At 37.4% G+C, this 24,421-nt stretch overlaps 2 protein-coding genes across 4 annotated transcripts; both read left to right on the top strand.

The window, feature by feature from the left end:
* The first annotated feature begins 1,790 nt into the window (after positions 1-1,790).
* LOC137079343 (protein FAM13A-like) lies at positions 1,791-7,291 on the top strand. Its single transcript, XM_067447318.1, has 8 exons — positions 1,791-2,264; positions 5,679-5,796; positions 5,875-6,081; positions 6,167-6,344; positions 6,445-6,574; positions 6,743-6,801; positions 6,925-7,002; positions 7,171-7,291. Exons 2-8 carry the CDS (start codon positions 5,739-5,741, stop codon positions 7,205-7,207), a joined length of 747 nt encoding a protein of 248 aa, XP_067303419.1. The 5' UTR covers positions 1,791-2,264; positions 5,679-5,738; the 3' UTR covers positions 7,208-7,291.
* LOC137079345 (chemokine-like protein TAFA-4) lies at positions 7,213-22,714 on the top strand. Of its 3 annotated transcripts, XM_067447320.1 has the most exons (7): positions 7,228-7,345; positions 8,127-8,213; positions 8,983-9,024; positions 9,441-9,602; positions 10,634-10,789; positions 22,004-22,128; positions 22,301-22,713. In XM_067447320.1, exons 4-7 carry the CDS (start codon positions 9,458-9,460, stop codon positions 22,310-22,312), a joined length of 438 nt encoding a protein of 145 aa, XP_067303421.1. In that variant the 5' UTR covers positions 7,228-7,345; positions 8,127-8,213; positions 8,983-9,024; positions 9,441-9,457; the 3' UTR covers positions 22,313-22,713. The 3 variants fall into 3 exon arrangements, with proteins under 3 accessions (XP_067303420.1, XP_067303421.1, XP_067303422.1); XM_067447319.1 differs by lacking the exon at positions 8,127-8,213 and having other exon boundaries at positions 7,213-7,345; XM_067447321.1 differs by lacking the exons at positions 8,127-8,213; positions 8,983-9,024 and having other exon boundaries at positions 22,301-22,714.
* Positions 22,715-24,421: the final 1,707 nt, after the last annotated feature.

Genomic DNA, 24,421 nt, shown 5'->3' with positions numbered 1-24,421 from the left:
TAGCAACTATTGTTGAAAATTTATGTATATATGAAAAGTTTGCAGAGAAAATATTTGTTATGAAAAAGGTGTCCTATGTGAATATATTAAAAAAAATATGCAAAAATAATGTAAGTATGTATGTATATATGTATATATATATATGTTTCAGTGAATTTACTATAATTTCTAAACATACTGTGAATTGGCTTGCTCACAGAGGGAAAAATGTAAAAACACTGTCACTAGGTGGTACCCTTTCAAAAGGTATAAGCTACACTTTATGGGCTATAAATAAGGTACAATAGTGAACTTTTTAAAAGGGTGCTTTTGTACTGGGAATCTTGGCTGTGAACTACTGAAAAACCCGGTAAGGTTTCTATCTATATTTTTAATCCAGCCCTTTATTTGTTTTGAAGAAATAACTTGTTGATCATACTTAGGCTGCTCATGTTATGGACATCATTGATGTCTCCAACCTCAACCCCAGGTTCCCTGTGTGCATCTTGAAACAGATATTTGATGTTGGACAACCTAAAGCAGATGTGGCAGCTGAGTTTATAAACCATGCGTATTCTTGAACATAATGTTGTACCATATCATTTTCTTATCCAAGTTATATGACTTGCAAGTCTGCTACGACTAGGAATTTGTGTTTAGAAACACAAATAATTTAATGTCTCTATGAAAAAACATAATTTTATTAAATATTTTGATACCTCATTTTATAGATGGTCCACTTTTTTTTATTTGAAACTATCTCTGATGTTTATAGAATGTGTGGCCTGGTCTGTGATGCTTTTTCCTGTAGAGTTTCATATTATAGTTTGTGGCCAGACTCAATTATTGCCAGGCGCTGGATCAATGGGATGCTGGTCAGTTCTGATACATCATCCTTTTTCCCTCAGTGGATTGTATTTGACTTCTGCTAAAGCCTATTCTTGAGCTCACTGCAGTAGTTAGTGAACTTTCTCAAGTGCAGCTTCAAAAGTTCAGGGTAAACAAAATATAGGAACATTTCATATTCTGTAGAATTTTATATTTATTTAAAATATGTTAAAAAAAATTCTAGGAGAAAAAGAATATGCACCCCTGTAGTTTATTCAGTGGTGCACATTATATATTAAAAATGTATATGTATTATTTAATTATTATTATTAATTATTATTATTATTATAGTATTATTATAGTTAATAATTAGTATAATGCCTGTAATAAAACCCTTACTTGTTTTAATACAATTCACCAAAAATTACACTCTGAAAAAATGGCAAATATGGACGGAGGCTGAAATAGCAAACAGATTGCTAACATATATTATATTGTAACAAAATAATGACTAACAAATAAAACAACTTTACAAAAATAAAATAAATGATGTATTAAAAAATATTTGAAACATTTTTTAATAATATTTAGTTATTGTCACAAACAAAATATACTGTTTCCATTAATTACAACTTTTGAAATATTATTTTACATTTGTGCTTTTGGAAATTGAACTTCACTGTCCCTAATTAGGCTTATTATTAGCATTTTAGGCTCACACTAAGCAGAAAATGTAATTGGTTAATTTTCACCTGACTTTTTTTATGCAATTACCTTCAATCTGATAACGTCTTTTTTTGATGAATGATGAGAATAGTGCTTTTGTCCAAGTTAAGTTCTTTATGTAATCAGTGTAGTTGCACCACCGTTTTTGTCTGGCTTTTTTCAGTATTTGCATGATGTAAAACCGGGACATTTCTAAGGTCAGCTCTAGATGGGGACAAGACATCAAAAACATGACTGTCCCCGGAAAACGGGGACATCTCATCCCCTTACCATATACTTTGTGCCATATATATAAAAGTATATATAAGCCCCAATAGATGAGTTTTGGTTGAATTAGCTGGTGTGGTCTCTCCTCAGATGTCCCTGCTCTTTTATATGAAGATGGAGTTTTGGAGCCCAGGTCTATCATTCCTCTGATAGATGGAGGGACAGCGGGCCTTAAGAGGAATGCAAGAGTCATCCTGCCGGAATGACAGCCCATATAGATTGTACACTGGAGCTCACCACAAGAAGGCCAGTCTCACCCTCACATTGAACTTTTATGCTGTTAATTCCATGCATCATTTTAAATTAAGAGTTTTCTTTGACCTGACCAAGTGTGCATCACTATACTCTGCAACACTTGTAAATATTGAGATGAAATGCGTGTGTATTGTCAGTGCCATGTCTACCAGAGAACTGCATAGAGTACCTGAGAGTTCTGCAGAGGCCCAAAGACAAACGTTTTGGAGGTACAGTGAATTATTGGCACCACTTGTAAATATTATCAAATATGACTGTTAAAAATAAATCTGCATTGTTTATCCCTTTGATCTTTTATTAAAAAGAAATTACAAAAATCTACCCTTTCATTGAAGTAAAACAATGAATCACATTATGAAATAAATGTTATCTTCCAAAACAGAAAACACATAGGCCATAATTATTGGCACCCTTTTATTAAATACTTTTTGCAACCTCCTTTTGCCAAGATAACAGCTCTGAGTCGTCTTCTGTAATTCCTGATGAGAACACCTGAGAAGAGATCAGAGACTATTCCTGCAAATCTCTCCAGATCCTTCAGATTCCATGTTGGTGCTTCCCTTCAGTTCACCCCACTTATTTTCTTTAGGGTTCATGTTAGGCTGGCCATGGCAGAAGCTTCATTTTGTTCTCAGTGACACATTTTTGTGTTGATTTTGATGTTTGTTTTGGATAATTGTTCTGATGGAAGATCCAACCACGGCCCATTAATATCTTCCTATAGCAGAGGCTGTGAGATTTAGATTTTTTATCTGTTGGTATTTGCTAGAATCCATAATACCATGTATCTGAACAAGAGGTCCAGAACCTCCAGCAAAGTAATAGGCCAATAACAATAAAGATCCTATTTTTAACTATGGGCATGTGGTACTTTTTATCCCTGTTTGCACCAAAAACCTTGGGTTTGCTGCCAAAAAGCTCTTTGTATAGTTTTATCTGACCACAGAACCTGGTCCCTTTTGAATTTTCAGTCATGTCTGACAACTGAGTTTGTTTGTGAATGAGCTAGAAGGATTTTTTCTTGAATCCCTCCCAAACAACATGTGGTGATGTAGGGGTTGTTTGAAATTTAAAAAAAGGTTTTGGCTTTCTGAGCCTAAGACTCAACTAATCTCTGCAATTCTCCATCTGTGAACCTTGGAGATTCTTTGGCCATTCAACACATCCTCTTCCAGGCAGATTCGTAACATCTTTAGTTGATTGAAACGTCTTAATTATTGCCCTGATGGTGGAAATGGGAATTTTCAATGTTTTAGCTATTTTCCTAAAGCCGCTTTCTATTTTGTGAAGGCCAACAATATTTTTTATCTACACACACACACACGCACGCACGCACACACACACACACACACACACACACACACACACACACACACACACACACACACACACACACACACACACACACACACACACACACACACACACACACACACATATTCTTTGGTTGAACTCATTGTGATGAATGATTAAGTGAATTTGGCCTTGGCATTTGCTCATCTTTATATTCCTGTGAAACAAGACGTCATAGTGACAATTTCATGTAGCATGTAGTCACCCTGGTATGATAATTAAAAAAATAATGGGAATATACCTCAGGATATACTTTATTTTATCTAAATAAAATAAAATAAAAAGTCAAAGTCCACTTTGCTTCAGAAGATCATTATTAAACCCCCACTCCACCCCCCGAGGCAACAATTCACTGCCATCAATGCTTGGATTAGCAGGACTTTTTTATTTTTTTTTAAATATAACTGATTTTATTTGTCTGAAAGAAGAATGTCATATACACCTAGGATGACTTAAGTGTGAGCAGGCCTAAATCATGGGCTAATTTAAATTTGTGGTCGAACTAACCCTTCAAAAATTGTGGCGGGAAGAGGGATACTGCTGTGACACTGACAGGTCAGGGTTAGTTAGTTTTTTCTTCTTTTTTTCTCACAAAACAAGCATCTGATCTTGTTATTAATGTAGGCTAGTGCATAACATATATATATAGCCTACGAGCAATCATTTGAAGCGTATTGTTTTATACACAGCAAAAAATAGCCTGCAGTGTTTGAACGTCTATTGGCATATGGTTTGAGAAATAAAAAAGCCTGTTTCCACCTGGTAATGCCTCCTATATGGTGCTTCAAGTATTAGATGAATAAATGCTTTTACCATTAAATTTGCTATGTAGGCTACATATTATTTTAGCATTTGTTTGTGTATGAAATTGCCCTCTAATAAAACCCTTCTCTGAAATTGTTTTTTTTGCAAGTTTATTTGTTAGTTAAATTTAGACTAAATAAACGACACAGTTTTGTAGCTGTTTAAACTCTATTGGGGAAAAAAATGTTTGTGTTTAATTATTGAAAATATGCCGCCTAGTTCACCCAAAAAACGGATCGCCAAAGTCAAGTCAAGTGATTTCAGCAGTTTGGCGGTTTGACCTTGACACGCGATCGCGAGCTGTCGCTAATGTTACGCTGATAGCTTTGTTTTGAAATCGGCCATGTTTTTAATACGTCGTTATTAAGTAAAATTCAAAATTTTACGCTTCATAAAATTATTGTACAACCGTAGTGTGACTAATTGTCTTATGTGAGGAAATTACATTGGTGTCAATGGAGGCATTTTTGAGCCATCGGATTTCCACAAAAATATCTTCATTGTGTTCCGAAAATGAACAAAGCTCTTACGGGAGTTGAACTAAATGATGAGGGTAAGTAATTAATGACAGAATTTCCATTTTTGGGTGAACTAACCCTTTAAAAGTTTCTTATTTACATTTATGTATTTTGATGGTTGTTAACTCAACTAGACTTCCGCAGATTCCAAAAAGCGCTATTATGACGTGAGTTGCTGCAGGAGGTAGCCTAGCTACATATAAACATTCAGCACTATACATCTCTGTTGGGTGATTTGGCGATTGATGTAGTTGGTGTGGTTTTTTGCGTTTGGCGAGTTTCTACATTTATTGAATATTCTTGAGTATTGATCTTCGGTTTTTGACTCTATTTCGGACTTTGACTATCGGCTTTGGATTGGCGACACATTTTGGCTCTTGGTTTTTGACTCCCTTCTGTTTTTGACGCACGATTTTTGACAATTTTGGATTCCCGTTTTTGACACTTTTCTGGTTTTGACTCTCGGCTTCGGACACTGATTGGTTCACAGCGCGGCACTCAATAACAACAACAAACACTTTCACACTTTCATGATCATTTCATGAAAATGGGAGAGATCGGTGTTTTATCAGTGTGTGTAAGTATGCGATATCATTTATAAATACTTACAGCCAGTAAAGACCTTTATAAATTTGTGTTTTGAAATTCCTAAACATTCCCATTATTATATTTTGAGTCTTGTTTTAATTGTTAAATATTAAAATGAACTGACGAACTGATGCTGTAAATTGGTGTTAGTGTAGCCTATGGAGAACCGCTATTATAATCATTATAAAAAATTATGTTTCCTGACTATACACTCTTTGTTACTGAAATGCATAACTTACTTGTTAGCTTCATGTAACGTTAAACATATGTGCATTCTGTGCAGTAACGTTACAATATTTCCCAGTAGGCTAAACTGTCCTGAATTATTTTTATTTATTTATGAATTTTTGCCTTGTGCAGGTGGAAACACAGAGAGCTGTGTTTGGTGTGCCCCTGATTGACCTGAGGAAGAGTGGACAGATGAGACAGGGTCTTCCTCTTTCGCTCATGCACATGGTGGAGTTTGTGGAGAAGCATGGTGAGTGCCGTGTGTTTCTCACTCTCAGTGTTGGTCAATGATCACATCTGTGCTGAGATAATGTGTGTTTGTGTTTAGGTCTCAGCGAGAGTGGGCTGTTCAGGGTTGGTGGAAAAGTGAAACGCTGCAAAGATTTAAGGAAAAGTTTTGATCAAGGAGGATTTCCAGAGTTTGACAGTGGGGATATTCCTACTCCTGCCTCCTTATTAAAACTTTTCCTCAGGGAGTTGCCTGGTGGACTTATTCCAGAGCTACACATGACACAACTGCTAAAGGTGTTCAGGGGTAAGTGAACATTTTGGGTTCCTGCTGCACAACAAAATTGATTTATCAAATCGGACTAAATTTTCTTGAATCCTTTCTCTTGCAGACTCAGAAGATGAAGAACTGAATCAGGCTGTGAGGACGATCCTGAACAGTCTTCCTGAGGAACATTTTAACGTCCTCTCCTACCTGCTATTCTTCCTGGCCCGTGTGGCTGCTAACAGTCATCTAAATCTTATGACATCCAAGAACTTGTCAATAGTTTTTGGACCCACCATCTTTCAGTAAGTGTTTGTATTTGTGAATTAATCTGATATCACATTGCAATGTAACTCAGGGGCTAAGGTGTCCTATAGTAATGTGACATGTGTTATCTGTGTGCAGTGTTCCTCTCTGCCCCACCATGGTTGAGGATCAGGCTCTGTGTAACACTTTGACTGAGCACCTGCTCAACAACCTGAAACATTTGCTGCCAAACATTTACCCTCATGCATCCACCGGTGGCAACACAGCAGTGAGTTTATACTGTGTTTTAAGTTTGTTTCAGATTATACTTGTATCTGTGTGTGATTGGGTTATGAATTTAATCAGAATATTGTTAAACTATTACTATTAGTCATTGCTAGTGTGTAAGAGTGTATGAGAGATTTAAAATGCTTAGAAATTTGTTTGTGTGTTTGAGGAGGCAGGGGACTTAACTGATGAAGAGTGTGTCAAACAACCACCACTCACAGAAATCCGGTACGTACGCTGAGAAAACACACACTGGCCATAATGGATGCTGGTCATTATGGGTTTATCATGAATCTTTATTATAGAATGCTTGTCAGACCATCCTTATGCTTATGTGTATATATTTTCCAGATCAAAGCTCCCTAAAATTGGAAAACTTCGGCGATTTAAAAAAAGATTTGTGAAAATGATTTGCTCCTGCATTGGCAGGTATGTGGCAGGATCTTTATAAAACATTTTTATGAATGAGTGAGAAAGAGAATGTTATGATTGTTTTCCTGTGAATATGCCCAGGTACATTTAGTTATACAGGTAATCAATGTGTTGAGTGAACAAACATAATCGGTTTTCTTTCTTTTTTATTCCTTCACCACATAGTGACAACACAGAGAGTGCAGAGGAAACCTGGACATAGGTGACCCTGACTGCAAGACACTGAGGTCGGTGAGGGTCATTAGAAGACAGTGAGGCCGGTGAAGGTCATGGCAAGACATTCAGGCTGGCACCGCAAGACACTGGGTCCAGAGAGGGTCACCAGATGACATTGGAGCCGGTGAGAGTCACAGCAAGACATTAGGGCTGGTGAGGGTCACCGGAAGACATTAGGGTCAGTGAGGGTCACTGGAAGACAGTAGGGCTGGTGAGGGTCATTGCAAGGCACTGGGGTCAGTAAAGGTCACAGCACTTGGGCCGGTGAAGGTTTACTGCAAGACACAAGGGGCTAGTGATGGTCACTGCAAGACATTAAGGCTGGTGAGGGTCACTGCAAGACATTGGGGGCCAGTTAGAATCCCTGGAAGGCACTGGAGATGGTGATGGACGACAGCAGGTGTGATTATGAAGATACAGAGAAGACAGATGCTAGACTCTGAAGCAGATTTAATTAAAGCTTGTCATCTTCAGTCAATTAATAAATATTTTTTTCTTTGTACACAGTGTTTTGTTTGTAGTTGTCCAGTCAAGTTGAATTTACAAAATGTCAACAAAAAAGCCCAAATTCCACACTCCAAAGTTGAGCTGTTTACACTTAAATTTATTTATACCAAAATAAACATACACCATAAAACACCCTAATATTAAAACATTTCTGAATATAATTATTTACAAAAATCATTTTTATTGGTGTTGTTAATGAACATTAATATGGAAATGCTAATATGAATACAAATCTGTATAATAAAATATCTTCCCGAAACTGTCATAAGTTCAAGACGAGCTATTAAATAAATATCCTTGTCCTTCGAGTAACTAACACAAGTAATCGCCTTTAGAGTAGTAATAGAAAAGATCTGCATGTGAACAGATGGTCTCTTGATTAAGTTTGACACTTGCAGTGAGCGTCTTCCTGAGGACGTTTCTAAACCAGCACTGAACGAGCACCCTATGATTCGGAGGGATATTGTTTTCCTGTGGAAATACAGGTAAGGCGACTCATTTTTCCAGTCGTTTACAAAATTATCTTCAAACATTGTGTTCGTGAAAATTACGAGTAACATAAATTCCGTGTGGCTGCGTTTTGTAAGTCCGCGATAGACTACAAAGATGAACAAAGTTAACGATGTAGGCGACGTAATGGGCTACTATGTAAACTGCACACAGATATCGCATTAGCTTAATTTTAACCCTCGCATTCATATAGGTAACCAGAATATAAATAACAGAAAAGCACTATTAAACTGAACTTCGCAAATCAGCTCATCTTAATTTAGTCTGATTTATCACAATTACGTGTTTGAGTCAGAAAGTGTCTAAATTAATAAGTTATTTAAATAATAGCATATTTTCTTGATATATTGGTTTGAATACGTTAATGTCTTTCTCGTTTAACCTCTGTATTGTATTGCTACGACATCAACAAATATATTCCAAGCCTCTTCATTTTAAGACTTATTTATTTAAACAACAACACTTTTTTAAATTTAAAATCGAAAGAAATTAGTTTTAACCAAATTAATCACATCCTTGAATCTGCTTTATTCTATCATGTTTTGGTCTAATATATAGTCTTAAGAGTGTTTTTCTTATTCTGTTTATTAATTTCACATCCTGCCAGTTGCATACACAATGAGCTAGAAAGCGAGTGGATCTGGACAGATCTGCAGTTTGTGAAGTTGCTTCTGTGCTTTAAAAATATGTGAATATCCTGAATATTATGAATGTTATCCTACATTTTTATTGTTATATTCCCAGGGAGACCTGTAAAAGCACCAGGGAGCTGTCTTCCATAGTCAGGTACTATGAGCACTTGCATTTAAAGACACTAGCCATGGCAGAGTTGCAGATAGGGAGATGGAAGATCAGATTAATCCAGGGACTTGACAGTAATACTGACACTGATCACTAACAGTAATTTATTTCCCTCACAAGTGTCCTACTAAATCCTAGCCTAACTAAATCCAGCTTTTCCTCTTTCTTTCTTAAGATCTGCCATTTTGATATTGGGGCAGAGCAATGACAATGGTTCATAAGTATTATTAAATGCACAAAATTATATTTACATTTCTTGTTAGTTACTGTTTTTGTCTGAAACTTTGGTCACATTATGTTGTTTTAAAATATGTTATAGAAACAAGGCCATAGTAGAAACACATTATGCATGCATATTTATTAAAATAATGATCAAGACAAAATACAATCCTTTTTTTTAGCATAGGAAAATGCAAGCATGCCCTGGCAAACAGAAATCTGCGTGAAGCTTGTCTACAGGAGTAAAGTAAGACAGAAATCAAGGGCTGTCCTGCTTTTGTGTGTGTGGCTCCTGTGCTCACAGTCAGTGTCCAGCAGCAACCAAAAGTCTCGAGGGCAAACCGGTAAGCTAAGCCAACTAGTGCAACATCTCCCTCTCTCTTTCTCCCCCCCTCCCTCTTTTGTCTTGTCGTTTCCCTTAGGTCTCATTACACACACTGGACACATACTTATATGGCCCAACTGGGAGCACAGTCAGACCATCGCTAATAACTGCTAAAGAACCATTTGCCACTCACTTATAACTCATTCAGTCATGAACATAGTGAATCTAAAAGATCATGAGGTGGCTGCTAGCTTAAAAAGTATTCATAAAAACGTCAACTAAATATACTGTATATATATATATATATATATATATATATATATATATATATATATATATATATATATATATATATATATATATATATATATATATATATATACATACATACAGTGTGTTTGTATATTATATTTGACTTTTTAGCCACTTTATGGTCTCTTAGTCATTTTTAGTTAAATGTTAAATTAGCTTTTTTTTTTTTAAATCTCATGTCAATTTTACTTTTTGTTGCTATTTTGTTATGTGCTTCAGTTTTTGTTTTGTTTTGTTTTTTTATTGCTATTTTGGTTGAATTTATTTTCATTTCAGTTTTAGTTATTTATCTTTATTTCCAGGTTAATCCTTTTAGAGCTTCAACTTAAATTAGTTTCAGTTTATTGCCATTGCAACACTAACAGAAATGTTTTTAATAGTTTTAGTATTAGTTAATGATAATCCTGATAAATGTCAAGATGGTGTTCTTGTGACATTTTGACACAGTTTTTTAATACATATTGTTTTATTTATTTGTATCATTTGTATTTATATGAAATGGCCATATATGTTTATATGTTACATTTTAATATCTCTGTGCTGCTTTTAATAAAATCCCTGGATTACAGTCCTTGAGTAATTGTAGTGTTGTGTATGTCCATGTGAGGGCGCCAGGACGTTACAAATAATGTTATCTGTGCCTCTGTTTCACAATATTTTAAGATGTGTGCACAAAATAACATATTCTGCATGAAATAAGGCTCTACTATCTCTAACTGTCTTTCTGTCAATTTTTAGGTTGGTCTGAGGTAAAGCCGGGTACCTGTGAAGTGGTGGCGGCTCATCGGTGCTGTAATAAGAATAAAATAGAGGAGAGGTCTCAGACGGTCAAGTGCTCCTGTTTCCCTGGACAGGTTGCTGGGACTACCCACACCCTACCTTCGTGTGTAGATGGTATGTCTTTATCTCATTAATCTCCTATTATTGTACACTTTGGGTTTAAGAATAAATGAATCATGAGTAACTGCATCAGTCACAGCTTTTTATATTTTTATGTCATGCTGCATCTACACCAATAGGTGTCAACCCAGTCTATGATCACTGTCATATTGGTCAAACTAAACTAAAAAATACTTAGTACAGCATAAGCTGCAGTGATTGTTTGCAAACCCCTGTTAGATTTTGTATTATTTTCAGAAACAGGCTGCTTTTGTTTTAACTCCAGCAATATTGGCATTCTCAAGCTGGCACTCTCCTTAGATTTAGGCTTCGAGTTGTAAATCTAATCCTACTCTGACAGTTTGTTGACTTTTCAATCAACAGATATTTGAGGGGGATTTACTGCCTTACACCGTTTTGTTTCTCTAGGTATCTCTGTTTTAAGTTTTTGCTGGAAAACTATTTGTTTAGTTTTTTCATAGGCATGCACAAATGTTATAATTCTGGCTGATACAGTAAACTAATAATTACAGTAAGGCAAGGCAAGTTTATTTGCATAGCAATGGCAATTCAAAGTGCTTTACATAGAAATTAATTACAATAGTGGTAACATATGCATGAGAAAAAAGAATACCATGTGTATGAATGCATTTTTTAAAACAAGCATAGTTAAAACAGTTGTAAAGATAATTAAAAATAAAAATAAAAATAATAATAAAATTAAATAGAAATAAAATAAAATGGTCAGATCCACAATAGTGGTCTGATATTAAAAAAAAACATCCTTCAGTTTACAGCCTACATACATGGACCATCCTAATTAGAACACCTCTTCTTAATTTCTTTATTTCCTTCAAACACATTCAGAACATCAATTTGAATCACTATTCCCTGATTTTTTACTCAAGTACCTTCTTGTTAAAGCCATTCTCACTCATCAGACTCACTCACAGATTTCCACATACTCAAACCTTATTGTCAAACTTACTATTTCCATCAAACCCAGTTTTCACTCATCATATTTAACTCAAATGAACATATAAAATAACAATAACCAAAGATAAGAACAAAGGTAAACTAAAACAATTATAAAAAGAATGAAGAGATAAGATAGGGTGCAATCAGTCGGACGTACAGTGGCTCAGAGCTCATTCAGTAAATGCTCAGCTAAACAGATGTGTTTTGAGTCTGGATTTGAATGTGGCTACTGTTGGAGCACATCTGATCTGTTCAGGAAGCTGGTTCCAACTGCGGCTGGCATAATAGCTAAAGGCAGACTCTCCTTGCTTTGAGTGAACTCTTGGTATTTCTAACTGATTTGATCCTGCTGATCTGAGTGATCTGTTGGGTTTGTATTTAATCAGCATATCTGCGATGTATTGAGGTCCTAAGTCATTGAGTGATTTATAAACAAGTAGTAGAACTTTTAAATCTATCCTAGATGTAACATGAAGCCAGTGTAAAGACCTGAGGACTGGTGTGATATGGTCATATTTTCTGGTTCTGCTCACAATCCTGGCAGCAGCGTTCTGTATGAGCTGTAGCTGTCTAATGGTCTTTTTGGGAAGGCCGGTGAGAAGGCCATGCTGATTTAGTTATTGCTTTGACATGACTACTGAAACTCAGGTCGGACTCCAAAATCACTCCAAAGCCCCTTTCACACTGCACGTCGGACCCGCAATATTCCCGGAACATTGCCGGGTCGCCTTCTGTGTGAAAGCAACCGAATTGAACCCGGGTCGGGGACCTAGTAACATTGCGGGATTCGATCCGAAACGAGCGCTGTGTGAACAAAAGCCGAAACTAATGCCGCAACGTGTACGTAGTTATCGTGCGACTCCTAGAGCTTGTTTTTTTTCAATAATACAACCCTGCAGTGCCGGAAGAGCTAGTCGGTGTTTTAAACGCAGAGAGTGTTCGTATACAAAATAAAATAAAATTAAACAAGCAGAAATGTGCGCAAACTGGACACAAGTCGAGACCACGGAGCTCCTTACTATCCGCTCTGAAGCTGAGATCGCTCGCCACGTCACATCAGGATGTCATGTGTCAACTCGACCCGGGACCGTTACGGGTTGTGTGTGAAAGTGCACATATTACGGTATTTCGCTGGCAGTGTGAATGGACCAAATCTAGCGGCCCGGGAACAAATGCCGGATCGCATTTTCCGTGTATTTGCCGGAATTGCAGTGTGAAAGGGGCTCAAGATTCCTGACTTGATTTTTTGTTATAAAACCTTTAGCCTCAAGATATGCATTCACCTTGAGAATTTCATCTTTGTGTTCAAATGTAGTGATTTCAGGTTTGTCTTTGTTTAACTGAAGATAGTTTTGGCACATCCAGTTGTCAACGTCATCAATGCATTTGCACAGGGAGTCGATGGGGCTGTAGTCATTAGTAATTAAATAAAAAAACAGTAAATGGCTGATTCTATAGTGTTTTGTTTATGCCTGAAATGAGTCGTCAGTGATGCTGGTCTTCCTGCATTCACATACGTAGGTTTGTAACAAGTATGCACAATGCCAATCTATGGTCTTCATTGGCTACCTGTGATCAGCATCTCAAACACTGTAGTTGTATATGAGGTCTGGATTAGTTTGGTTTGTGTTGTGGACAAAGTGTCGAGATGCCACTGTTTTCTGTGCTGTGCAAGCAAATCACTTTGCACTGCAAACTATGAGTTCTTGGACTTGAATTGATATGATAAAACCATAATTACTGTTCATATCTTTATGTATCGAGTGCTAAGGAAGGATCCTGAAACCCTGAAATTCAGATATGGTAATGGATGTTTTGAGCAGAATAGAGTAAACCTAGTCTCAGCCTCAGACGTCACGGACAATGACTGTTGGCTGAATGTCTGATACATATTGCACATTTAACAGAAAACACTTCTGGATTTTCTAAATCGCCATCTGATACTTAACGATCCGCCTGGAAATAAAGCCATTTGTGATGCCAAACCCCCTTGTGGAAGAAAGCTGTCGTGTTTACAACTGTTATAATGAGTGCTTACCAGGATCATCAACTAAACGCCAGATTTTCAAAAGTATGTGAAGTTTGTGGCTCTGTTGTTAAAGTAAACTTGCACAAATTAATCATTTAGCGCACGCTTGTCTGTTATTGTAGGGACATTGACATTTTGACATACATTTTTTTATACAGCCCTAAACATGACGCTGAAAAGAAATGAACTGTGATTGGTTAGTCAAACATCCTCTTGTGGAGTGGTGGCCAATGAAAGCTGTGATGGAGTCCAGACCTGACTATGTGAGACTAGGTTAAATCAATCACGACTGACCAATCAGAGCAAAGGAGGGGTTTAGAGAAACTGAATCTTTTACTGAACCATTTCAGAAACTGAGAAATGAGGAGAAGCAGCAGCGTAAATTTTGAGAAAATTAAAGTGTTTTTTGACCTTGGATGCATGTAAACCTGTTGTAGGAGACCTCCGAAATGAAATTTCGGACCCTTTAAAGTATAAATGCTTCTTTAAGTGCTTCAAGTGAATTTATGCATCACAACATGTGATGGTTGTAATGAAAAATGGATATGCATCATAAGATTTGCATTTAAAGGGGTCATATAATGGTACATGCACTTTTACAAGCTGATTGTATGGAAATGTGTGTTGGCAGTGCCTGTAAACAATCATCCTATAAGGATTAAAATCCATCAAGTGTATTTTTATTTAATCTTATATATTTTCTCCTGTCTCTCATCGGGCTGTTCAACCGTGTGATGTTGTAATGTTACAGTTACTGCAATGCACAGATACGTTATGCATCACTGAAAAACCGACATAAACAGAAAAAAAAGTTTTTATTGGCATTAGGTGTAACATCAATCTGTCAATGAACTAACATCAGTAAACACATAGCAGTTGTATCTCACTACGCTAACATTACCCTGGCAATAAATATAGATAGATCAAAGTGACATTACATTAACCAACCAGTCAGAAATGTCCTGTTTAGCCTTAATTGTCAAATTTCGTTGGAGCTGTCATCTTGTCCCGGGTCTGACTCTGGTTCAAATTGATAAAGTTGCACAGTTGCGTCTGCAGAGACTCCTGTCACCATTCTTTCGCCTCTGCTGTTGTCAAGGGCAACAGCTCCATGTGTGTTTCTCAAACCGACCCACAGAACAGAGGGGCGGGGTGAGCAAAGCTCATTAGCATTAAAGGTAGTGTTGGGCATCGAGAACCAGTGCTAACTTGGAACCGTTTAAAAAAATAACGATGCCATCGGAATCCTTTGGAAAATTTGTTTTCGATTCCGATCATCGGTTCCAAAAGCGTAAGTTTTGGTTTCCATAGTGGCCACCTGATTTCCGAAGTGCTTGTCGCGCTGGCTTGCAGTCATGGAGCACGGTAAGCGGCGGTCTAAAGTGTGAATTCATTTCACTTTTAAAAAGCCTGGGTCGGTGTGATAGTGTTAGTGTGATTGGTCTGAATTTCATGCGGGATAATTCTACTAATCCCGCAGATTTCGCGCTCACATCTGAAGTGCACACACACATACCGTAATAAAGCCACCTCTGACATACAAGTGCAAACATTTGCTTTTTTGTCCAGCTTATTATTGGTCAAATACACTAAAAAAAATTCCCAGTGAGCATCTTGAAGAGTATCAACGGAAACACAGTCATAAACAGTTCAGGAAGAATGAGTAACAAGTACAGTCATTAGGATCCATTCGTGTGTTAGGTCTTAAAGGGATAGCAGTTATTTGTTATTCAAACTACAAAAAGACTCTTGACTGCTCTTGACTGATCAACTTGTGCATCTTTAATGGTTTCATTTGTAGGCTTTTATTTTTTATTTTTTATAAAGAACATTATCCAATGTTATTTTAAATTTAATTACTTTCATTTGTATCTTTTATTCTATTATATTTATTTGTGCTATTGTTTGTAATCTGTTTATTTGTTCTTTTTAAATTGAATTTACCATTTGAAATCAAGCTTCCCTTTGATGTGTGTAAGCTATTGCAACACAATTACCCCGTTGTAAAAAATACATTGAGTTAGCAAATATTTGTGAGATAATTAAATAGTAATTAATCAATGTTTATATATGAGAAAAAGCTTAAAAGCTTCATCATATGAAGTGACTTTCAATAGATGGACCAAAAATAATATTATATTAAAAATATTTGGAGCATGTGGAATTATGTGGAGTTTTGACTCCACCTCTAAAAGAATCGGAATCGAGAATCAAAAAGAACCAAAATCAAAAGTAAGATTCGGAATCAGAATCGTTCAAATCAAAACAATGCCCAACCCTAATAAAGGCACATGCACTGAAATGGCCTGGTGAAAACAGAGCTGTTTTTGACCAGATAAATAGTGTTTTCTTACAATACTAACGAGAATTTTTAATTAAAGTATGTTACAAAATTTTAAAATAGACACAAAAGAATCATATTAAAGATGCACTTTAAGTGAGTATTATGAGCATGTACACTTAAAGGAATAATCCACTCAAAAATATAAAAATTCTGTCATCGTTTGTTCACCTTTCTCATTCCAGACGTGTAATGACTTTTTCTTCTGTAGAACCCAAAATTGATAACCAATCCGTTCTGGTTTGCTTTGACTTCCATTGTATTTTTTTTTGTTCATACAATGGTTAAATATCCATATATGGTTAAATGGTTAAATACCGTTATCCATATATGTACAACTAATATGGTAATGATGTGTTGTACATCCCCATTGTCTTATTAATCATTTTAAAGGGGTGATGAATTGAGAAATCAACTTTCCCTTGAGCTTTTGATATATAAAAGGTCAATATAAGAATATCCTGTAAGTTTCAGAGCTGAAAACTTCCTTGTTAGTCAAAGAAAAGCTTTTATAGACACCAGGCCCAGAAAACAGTCTTGTGCTTCAACTGACAGTGTGCGACAAAACACCGCCTCTACAGAATAATGAGCACATGTAGTTTAGTAGCCCCGCCCACCGACTCATGGGACCACGCAAGCAGCAGCAAGCTGAAGAAGATAGCAAGACATTGAGCTATTCCTGGTTGTGGAAGAACACAGTCGCTGCATGAGCTTCCTTCTGATCGTAATATTAGGAATGAGTGGTTGAACTTTATTTTTAATGAAGTTCCAGCTGACGTGGGGAAGACATGTTCACTTCATTTCACTGTGGAATCGTTTGTAAACAAATCTCCGGTCGATGCTGGATTTGGATCTGACAGGAATGGTGCAACACACTTATGTGAGTAAAACGTGTTTTTATATTTAACAGTATTTCATTGTTATAGATCGTTTTGCTTATGTGTACGTGTCTAACAGAAACATACCTTTACCGCGCTGGACTCAGACACGTATGGACCAGGGCTCGCAAAGCCCGGCAGGCCGATAAATCCCTTAATAGTCCGTTCTTGATGTGTGCTATTCTCTCTCTCTTGACATCTAAAGGGCGGCGTGCCTAACCTGTGTGTGTGTGTGTGTGTGTGTGTGTGTGTGTGTGTGCGCGCGCGCGCACGCGGTTCGCGCTTGTATCGTACGATCTTGCAGGGTATGTGTAATATAAAAATAATAGTCCCATCAATCACAGGTTGATGAGAAATAAATGATTGTGTTTGTTTGATAAAGTCGTTTACAAGCCCTGTGATCGAGTGAATCATTCTGGTTGCTTCCTCTCCCTCATGAACTGAACTAACAGGGGACTGAAGGGAGCTTGAGCTCATTAAATATGCCAATCTTATCCAATCCTAGCCGAGGGCGTTTACTTCCAAGTCTCCAGTGGGTCATGCCCATCAAAACCCAGCGTTTCTTGAGAGAGCCTCAAAACCAATGTAGAAAATAACCTATTACTTATTAGTTATGATGTTTTTGAATGTAAAAACCACACGGACATCATTAGTTGACCTCAGACAACAGTATAAAAAATTAAAAAAGCAAGTTCATGACACCATTAATGAATATTAATAATATTTCTTGATAATATAGCTACCCTATATAATAGGTTTCTTTGCACATATATGACACTTGAGCTTGTTCTCTAGCAAAACTCATAGTGTAAATGATAATGCAGAACCATGCAGAATTTGATTCATAGTCATCATAACTCATTCTTAGACACAATTTTAAGAAAATTGTTCTGAAAGAAAAATCCCGATGTAATACCGCATTCACTTTCATACATTTTTCTCATATCTAAAATATGGTTACATCCTGGTGCCTCGGGTGCACATGTATTGTGCTACTCAGGATATTGCCCTTTTACTTTTTCAAAAGAAGCTGCTGACTACATATGGATCTCTCCCTGAATATCCTGCTGAAAAGACCAGCATGGATTTCAAGACCAGCACTGTTTTTTTGATGAAGCTGGTTGACCAAAGCAAGTCTCCCAGGTTAAGATCATTAATAAGCCCGCACCATCAGCGAGTCGACCCATGTAGTCAACATATGCTGTTTTTCCCCCCCTCCCCTCAGCAGGGCAGTTTTGTCAGCAGTGAGCATGAATCAGCCATAGCTTGCGTCTTTTCGTGTAGTTCCAGCATGCATGTTTGTCTCTCTGTGTGGGTTTGAGTGGGTTTATGTGCATCTGAGAGGTGGGCAGTGAACTTATGTGGGTGTATCATGGTCATTTTTGGATGCCTCTGGGAAGATTTACCAGACCTCAATATTTCACAATTTATTTGAACTTTTTTGTGATTTTGGACACACTTAATGCATCTCTGGAATACTTTATTTTGTCGGTTGTGGAAAGCGGCTTGACAATTGACCATCATCTCTGGGCAAAAAAACATCCTATTACCGCTGTCTCTTTCTTCTCACATAATAAAATAATTTAAACTCAAATAAATATTTAATGTGCTTGTATATTTATTTAATAAGCAGGATAATAAAGTCAGGTGTTTTTTATCACAAACCCCTTGTGGATGATACAACACCACTCAGTGTCTGGGTCTTGATCGCCCAGTCAGGGTTTATTTTGTGATAATGCCCAGCTGTACATTTTCCAGTATATACTCTGCCTGTCACGTTGTGTGGCTGTGTAAGAAAGTGTAATCCTTTAATCTACTAACAAACATAAAGACCATGAGAATATCCAAGGAGAAGCACAGGCACAATCACATCGACTAGACAAGGAGGTAACAGAAACAGAGGGCTTCGAAAACCGAGGAGCTAATTAACAAGCCACACCTTAAACGAGGAGGAGTCTAATTAATCGGTAACTTGGGAGACAAATGTGGGGAAACTGAGAGAACTGATACTAATTAAAACACTAGAAGATTGACAAGATTGAAAACTCAGAAATGAACTGAACAGAAAACGCATCGAAACAAATCTCTGAACAAGACTAAACAAAGCCAAAACGTGACACTACCCTCCTCCTGTCGGGAGCGCGTCCTCACGGCGTAATGCATCTACAGGGGTGTGAGAGTGGGCATCCAGGAGGCTGATGGGGGGCTGGAGAAGGGGGTGGCCTGGGTGACTTTGCCAGGGAGGATGCCGGTGGTTCAGGGGGCCAGAGCGGTGCTGGCCGTGCAGGGCTGAGCCTCTGTGGCCGTTGGCATGTAGACCCTACCATTTTTGAGTACTTTTTATTTTGTAAAGAATTTGTATTTCAAATAAATGCAGTTCATCAAAGAATCCTGAAAAAATGTGTCATGGGTGACAACCCAAATACTTATATTTAAAATAAATTACGTTATTTTGAACTTTCTATTCATTAAATATTCCTTAAGTTATCTCAGTTTCCACAAAAGTGTTAAGCAGCATAACTGATAATAACAAGAAAATGTTTCTTGAGCAGCAAATCATCATATTAGAATGATTTCTGAAGGATAATGTGACACTGAAGAATGGAGTAATGATGCTGAAAATTCAGCTTTGCCATCACAGGAATAAATTGGATTTTATTCAGTTATTTTAAATTGTAATAATTTCCACAATATTGCATTTTACTTGCCTGGCTATTACCAGATAAGCTCAATCTTTTAAGAACATACAGTCCCTGACAAAAGTCTTGTCGCTTATCTATTTTGTAGAAATACCTGATATTAACCTGACTTTTAATTAATCAATTGGTGTTAGAAATAGCTCATATAAAAAGCTAAAACCCTCCCAAATGATGTTTAATGCACCGAAATAAATAATTTTCACAGAAGAAATATTTATCATTTAATCAAATGGTCAAATTTTGGCAAGACAAAAGTTTTGTCGCCTATACAGAAATTGAACAAATTTACTGCAAATACAAAAAATATGTCAGTAAATTAAGTTGTGGTGCTGTGAGATCCAAATGTACTATCTATTATGACTTCCATGAGCTTGAAGGACTGCATCCATGCGGTTTGGCAAGGATGCATACAATTTATTGATAAAGTCATCAGGAATAGCTAAGAAAGCAGTCTTGCATGCCTCCCAGAGTTCATCAATATTCTTTGGTTTCGTCTTCCATGCGTCCTCTTTCATCCTACCCCACATATGCTCAATGATGTTCATGTCTGGTGACTGGGCTGGCCAATCCTGGAGCATCTTGATCTTCTTGCCTTCAGGAACTTTGATGTGGAGATGGAAGTATGCGATGGAGCACCGTCCTGCTGCAGAATTTGACCTCTTTTATGGTTGGGAATATAAGAGGTAGCCAAGATTTCTTGGTATTTTAGACTATTGATGTTGCCTTCCATCTTGCAGATCTCGCACACCCCCATACTGGATGTAACCCCAGACCGTGATTTTTCCCCCACCAAACTTCACTGTTTTCTGGGTGAATCTCGGATCCATTCAAGCTTCAGTAAGCCTCCTGCAATATTTGCGGCGACTGTGGTGTAATTTCAAGATTCATCTGAAAATCCACCTTCTGCCACTTTTCCAGCGTCCATCTTTTTAGCAGGCTGTGGGCCTTGGCAAATGCCACACGGTTTTTCAATTGTCTTTTGTTTAGTGCTGGCTTCTGGGCACTGATTCGACCATGGAGGCCACTTCGAGGCAGAATCCTACAAACTTCTGGTTGACACAGGGACTTCAGGTGACCAGGTCTCGTGGAGCTCTGCTGCAGTGGAAAATGGGCTGGCCTTGGATTTTCGAGCCAACAAATGGTCCTCTCGAGCAGTTGTCTTGTGGGGTCTGCCTGACCTGGGCTTGTCAAAAACGTCTCCAGTCTCTTCAAATCTTTTTTTTTAATCCTCTGTACTTGACGCTGAGACACATTGAAGGTGTCTGCCACATCAGCAGTGGATCTGGTCTTCAGCCTCTTGATAATCAAAACTTTAGTCTCAGGGTGAATCTTAGGCATGTTTGCAGAGGTCTAGTTGCAGTTGATGTGAAGAACTACTGTACTGGGGTTCTTTTTATACACACCTGAGACCTAATTGATCCAATATTAGTCACAGGGGAAGCTCATATGACAAGGCGACAACACTTATGTCTTTGCAATAATTGACTCAATGGGCTTTACCAAGCTGTGAATATTAGAATACTTTTTGACAGTTTTGTTTTTCACTGAAACATTATTAAAAAAGCTGTTGGGATTAAAATGAGCAATTTCTTGTAAAAAAATCTTGATTAAAAATATATTTCAGCGGCACTTTAGGTCAATTTGTACACAAGTGACAAGACTTTTGTCAGGGACTGTAGAACGTTAGTCAGGGGAGTCTGCTCTGTATTGTCTCCTGCACAAGAGGCGTGATCAACGGGCATAGTTCAAATGACTGTATGAAACTGGATAGTCTTTCTATCAATCAAACCAACCATCCGGGTGACCTGCTTTGCAGATCGGTTGGTAGTAAGGCAAACACATCCCAAAATTGCTTTTGAAATCTTTTAAAACAGCAGCTACTGCGGCATAAATGGATTGCTTTGCTTCGGTGGTCGCCGTATTGAATGAAAACAAAAAAGCTGCTTGGCCTCACTTCTCTTTCTGTCATCGTGTTAAACCCGCCAATATCACCAAGTAGCCAGTTCGTGGTTGGTCCCTGCAGATTTGTAACGGAAGCAGGATAGAAAAACTTTCAGGTTTCCAGCCTGAGCTGCATGCAGGGCAAATCGACGGCAGATCAGGCTCGGTTTACTCGGCCTAGCTTTTTACTGTATTTTTAATCAAATATATTAAGCCTTGGTGAGCGTAAAGAGATTTATTTCAAAAACTTACCTACCTCAAATTTTTGAACCTGTATATCTTTTGAAAACAGTCATCAATTCCTTGGTGGTACTACATGTTGTTCACTGCATTTCACTCAGCTTTCTTTTTCCCCCCTCACAGCCTCAATCGTGCGGATGAAGTGGTGGTGTCAAATGGAGCCATGCTTAAATGGAGAAGAGTGTAAAGTATTGCCTGACCTCACCGGCTGGTCATGCAGCTCTGGGAACAAAATCAAAACTACCAAGGTGAGTTGTGAGGCCTGGTCTTTGGAGGAAACCCACTGTGACCTAGAAATAAAGTCAGCAGTTTGACCACGACCACACATCAGAGCTTCATCACCAGATGTTTTGGGCTGAATGTACCAGCGGTGATGCTTATTTCGACTCTTTTCTATTCCCTTTCTATTTCCCTGTTTAGGTCACGCGGTAAAGCAACACTTCTGTGGATATGCGATGACAGCTCATAATTTCACAGGAGCATATTTTAAAATCAGACCTGCATATGTCAACAAAACACTTGAGCAGAAACATGTGAACTGTGAACTGAGACTGAGAGAAGAGTTCAGTTGATGCAAGGCATTAGGTTTAGAACCCAAATACTTCTATTTCCAATAAATTATGCTCTTTTGAACTTTCTATTCATCAAAGATTCCTGAAAAAATTATCTCAGTTTCTACAAAAAATATTGATCTCTACAACTGTTTTAACATTGATGCTAATAATATGAAATGTTTCTTGAGCAGCAAATCAGCATATCAGGATGATTTCTGAAGGATCATGTGAAACTGAAGACTGGATTAAATATATTTTATAATGTTACTATTTTTACTGTGTTTTTGATCAAATAAATACAGCCTGGATAAGCAAAAAATACTTATTTTTAAAAACAATCTTACAGACCCCAAACGCTAGTATATATTTAACAGATATTTCCAAAAGTATATTTTTGTGTGTTTCACCAAAAAGTCATACAAGTGTGGAACGACATGAGAAATTGTTGACAAAGTTATAGTTTTTCAGTGTACTATCCCTTTAAATATTTTTGGAAATCATAGGTACATATGTTTTGTGTTCTCTCTCTCCATTTTGATTAATCCATGTTCCCGAATTGTAACCAAGTTAACTCTGATGTTGTTTTTGCACAGCAAAACTTCTGAATATTAAGAAGAAAGCCCCTACATGCGCACACACACAAACACACTGCTCGTCTCTTCATTTTCATCTGACTGACTTGACACCACCTGCAAGTGGAGGCAAGTAAACATGGAAGTTTGGAGCAAAACAAGCGCTATTTGATATGGAAATAGAACAGAGGAGTGTGAGTGTGTGTGTGTGTGTTTATCTGAATGTGTGAGAAAGACAGATGGAGAACCAGACTATGCAGGAGCCCATGTGCTCCTAAGTTGTTGGTTATTATCATATTAGATTTTATTAAAATTTTGATTCCTTTTTTTTATGGGGGGAAATGTTGGTTTATTTAAAAATTATGACTGTTAACAGTGAAATTATGTATGAGTTTCTTTACACAAACACATGTAGGTTCCAGTCTGTTATTTATTCACACCAGGGTCACCGCTAACTGTTTTATCATAAGGCTCAATTAAAACTGATGACAATTCACTGAATTCATTTGGTGGTTCCAAATGTAAATCTCTCGCTCTCCCACTCTATACATATATACACACACTGGTCAGGCATAACATTATGACCACCTTCCTAATATTGTGTTGGTCTGTGTGTATTCTGACACCTTTCTATCAAAACCAGCAACTTCTAACTTCTTGAGCAATTTGAGCTGCAGATGCTCGTCTGTTTGATCAGACCAAATGGGACAGCCTTCGCTCCACACGTGCATCAGTGAGTCTTGGCCGCCCATGACCCTGTCACCGGGTCACCGCTTTTCCTTCATTGGAGCACTTTTGATAGTTACTGACCACTGCAGACCAGGAACAGCCCACAAGAGCTGCAGTTTTAGAGATGCTCTGACCCAGTCATCTAGCCATAACAACTCGCTTAAATCCGTACGCTTGACCATTCTTCCTGCTTCTAACACATCATCCTTGAGGGCAAAAGGTTCACTTGCTGCCTAATATCACACCCACTAAAAGGTGCCGTGATGAAGAATCAGTTTCTGTTATTCACTTTACCTATATATATATATATATATATATATATATATATATATATATATATATATATATATATATATATATATATATATATATATAATATTATAATGTATGTATGTGTGTGAATTCATTATTGAGGTGCCTCTCTGTATCGTTATTTAACTATGAAGAATGTTGGCATGTTGCCATTTTTTTCAGCTTTTCACTCTGTGGTACCCATAAAATTATACCTGACAGTTTAAGTGGCAAGAGGCAAGATGAATTTGAATGTATTTCCAATAAACACATTTCAGTTTTAATGACACAGAACTCTCCTGGAAAGAGTAATTGTTCTGTGTGGAGATTCAGAAAACAGGGTATTATTTATGCATGCCGTGCCTGGCATCAGTCCCCTGGGGAGGGCCAGCACG

Source organism: Pseudorasbora parva, chromosome 6 (genome assembly GCF_024679245.1).
Source record: "Pseudorasbora parva isolate DD20220531a chromosome 6, ASM2467924v1, whole genome shotgun sequence".
Classification (NCBI taxonomy): domain Eukaryota; kingdom Metazoa; phylum Chordata; class Actinopteri; order Cypriniformes; family Gobionidae; genus Pseudorasbora; species Pseudorasbora parva.
The sequence above is the reverse complement of the archived record's forward strand: the minus strand, read 5'-3'. Positions and strand labels throughout refer to the sequence as shown.

Bases quoted from the DNA above. Each gene is read 5' to 3' on its own strand.
- LOC137079343 (XM_067447318.1), top strand. From the start codon at position 5,739: ATGAGACAGGGTCTTCCTCTTTCGCTCATGCACATGGTGGAGTTTGTG. The intron at 5,797-5,874 runs GTGAGTGCCGTG...GTTTGTGTTTAG, and splicing joins GGAGTTTGTGGAGAAGCATG to GTCTCAGCGAGAGTGGGCTG. The intron at 6,575-6,742 runs GTGAGTTTATAC...TGTGTGTTTGAG, and splicing joins CCACCGGTGGCAACACAGCA to GAGGCAGGGGACTTAACTGA.
- LOC137079345 (XM_067447321.1), top strand. From the start codon at position 9,458: ATGCCCTGGCAAACAGAAATCTGCGTGAAGCTTGTCTACAGGAGTAAA. The intron at 9,603-10,633 runs GTAAGCTAAGCC...GTCAATTTTTAG, and splicing joins AAAGTCTCGAGGGCAAACCG to GTTGGTCTGAGGTAAAGCCG. The intron at 10,790-22,003 runs GTATGTCTTTAT...CCCCCCTCACAG, and splicing joins CCTACCTTCGTGTGTAGATG to CCTCAATCGTGCGGATGAAG.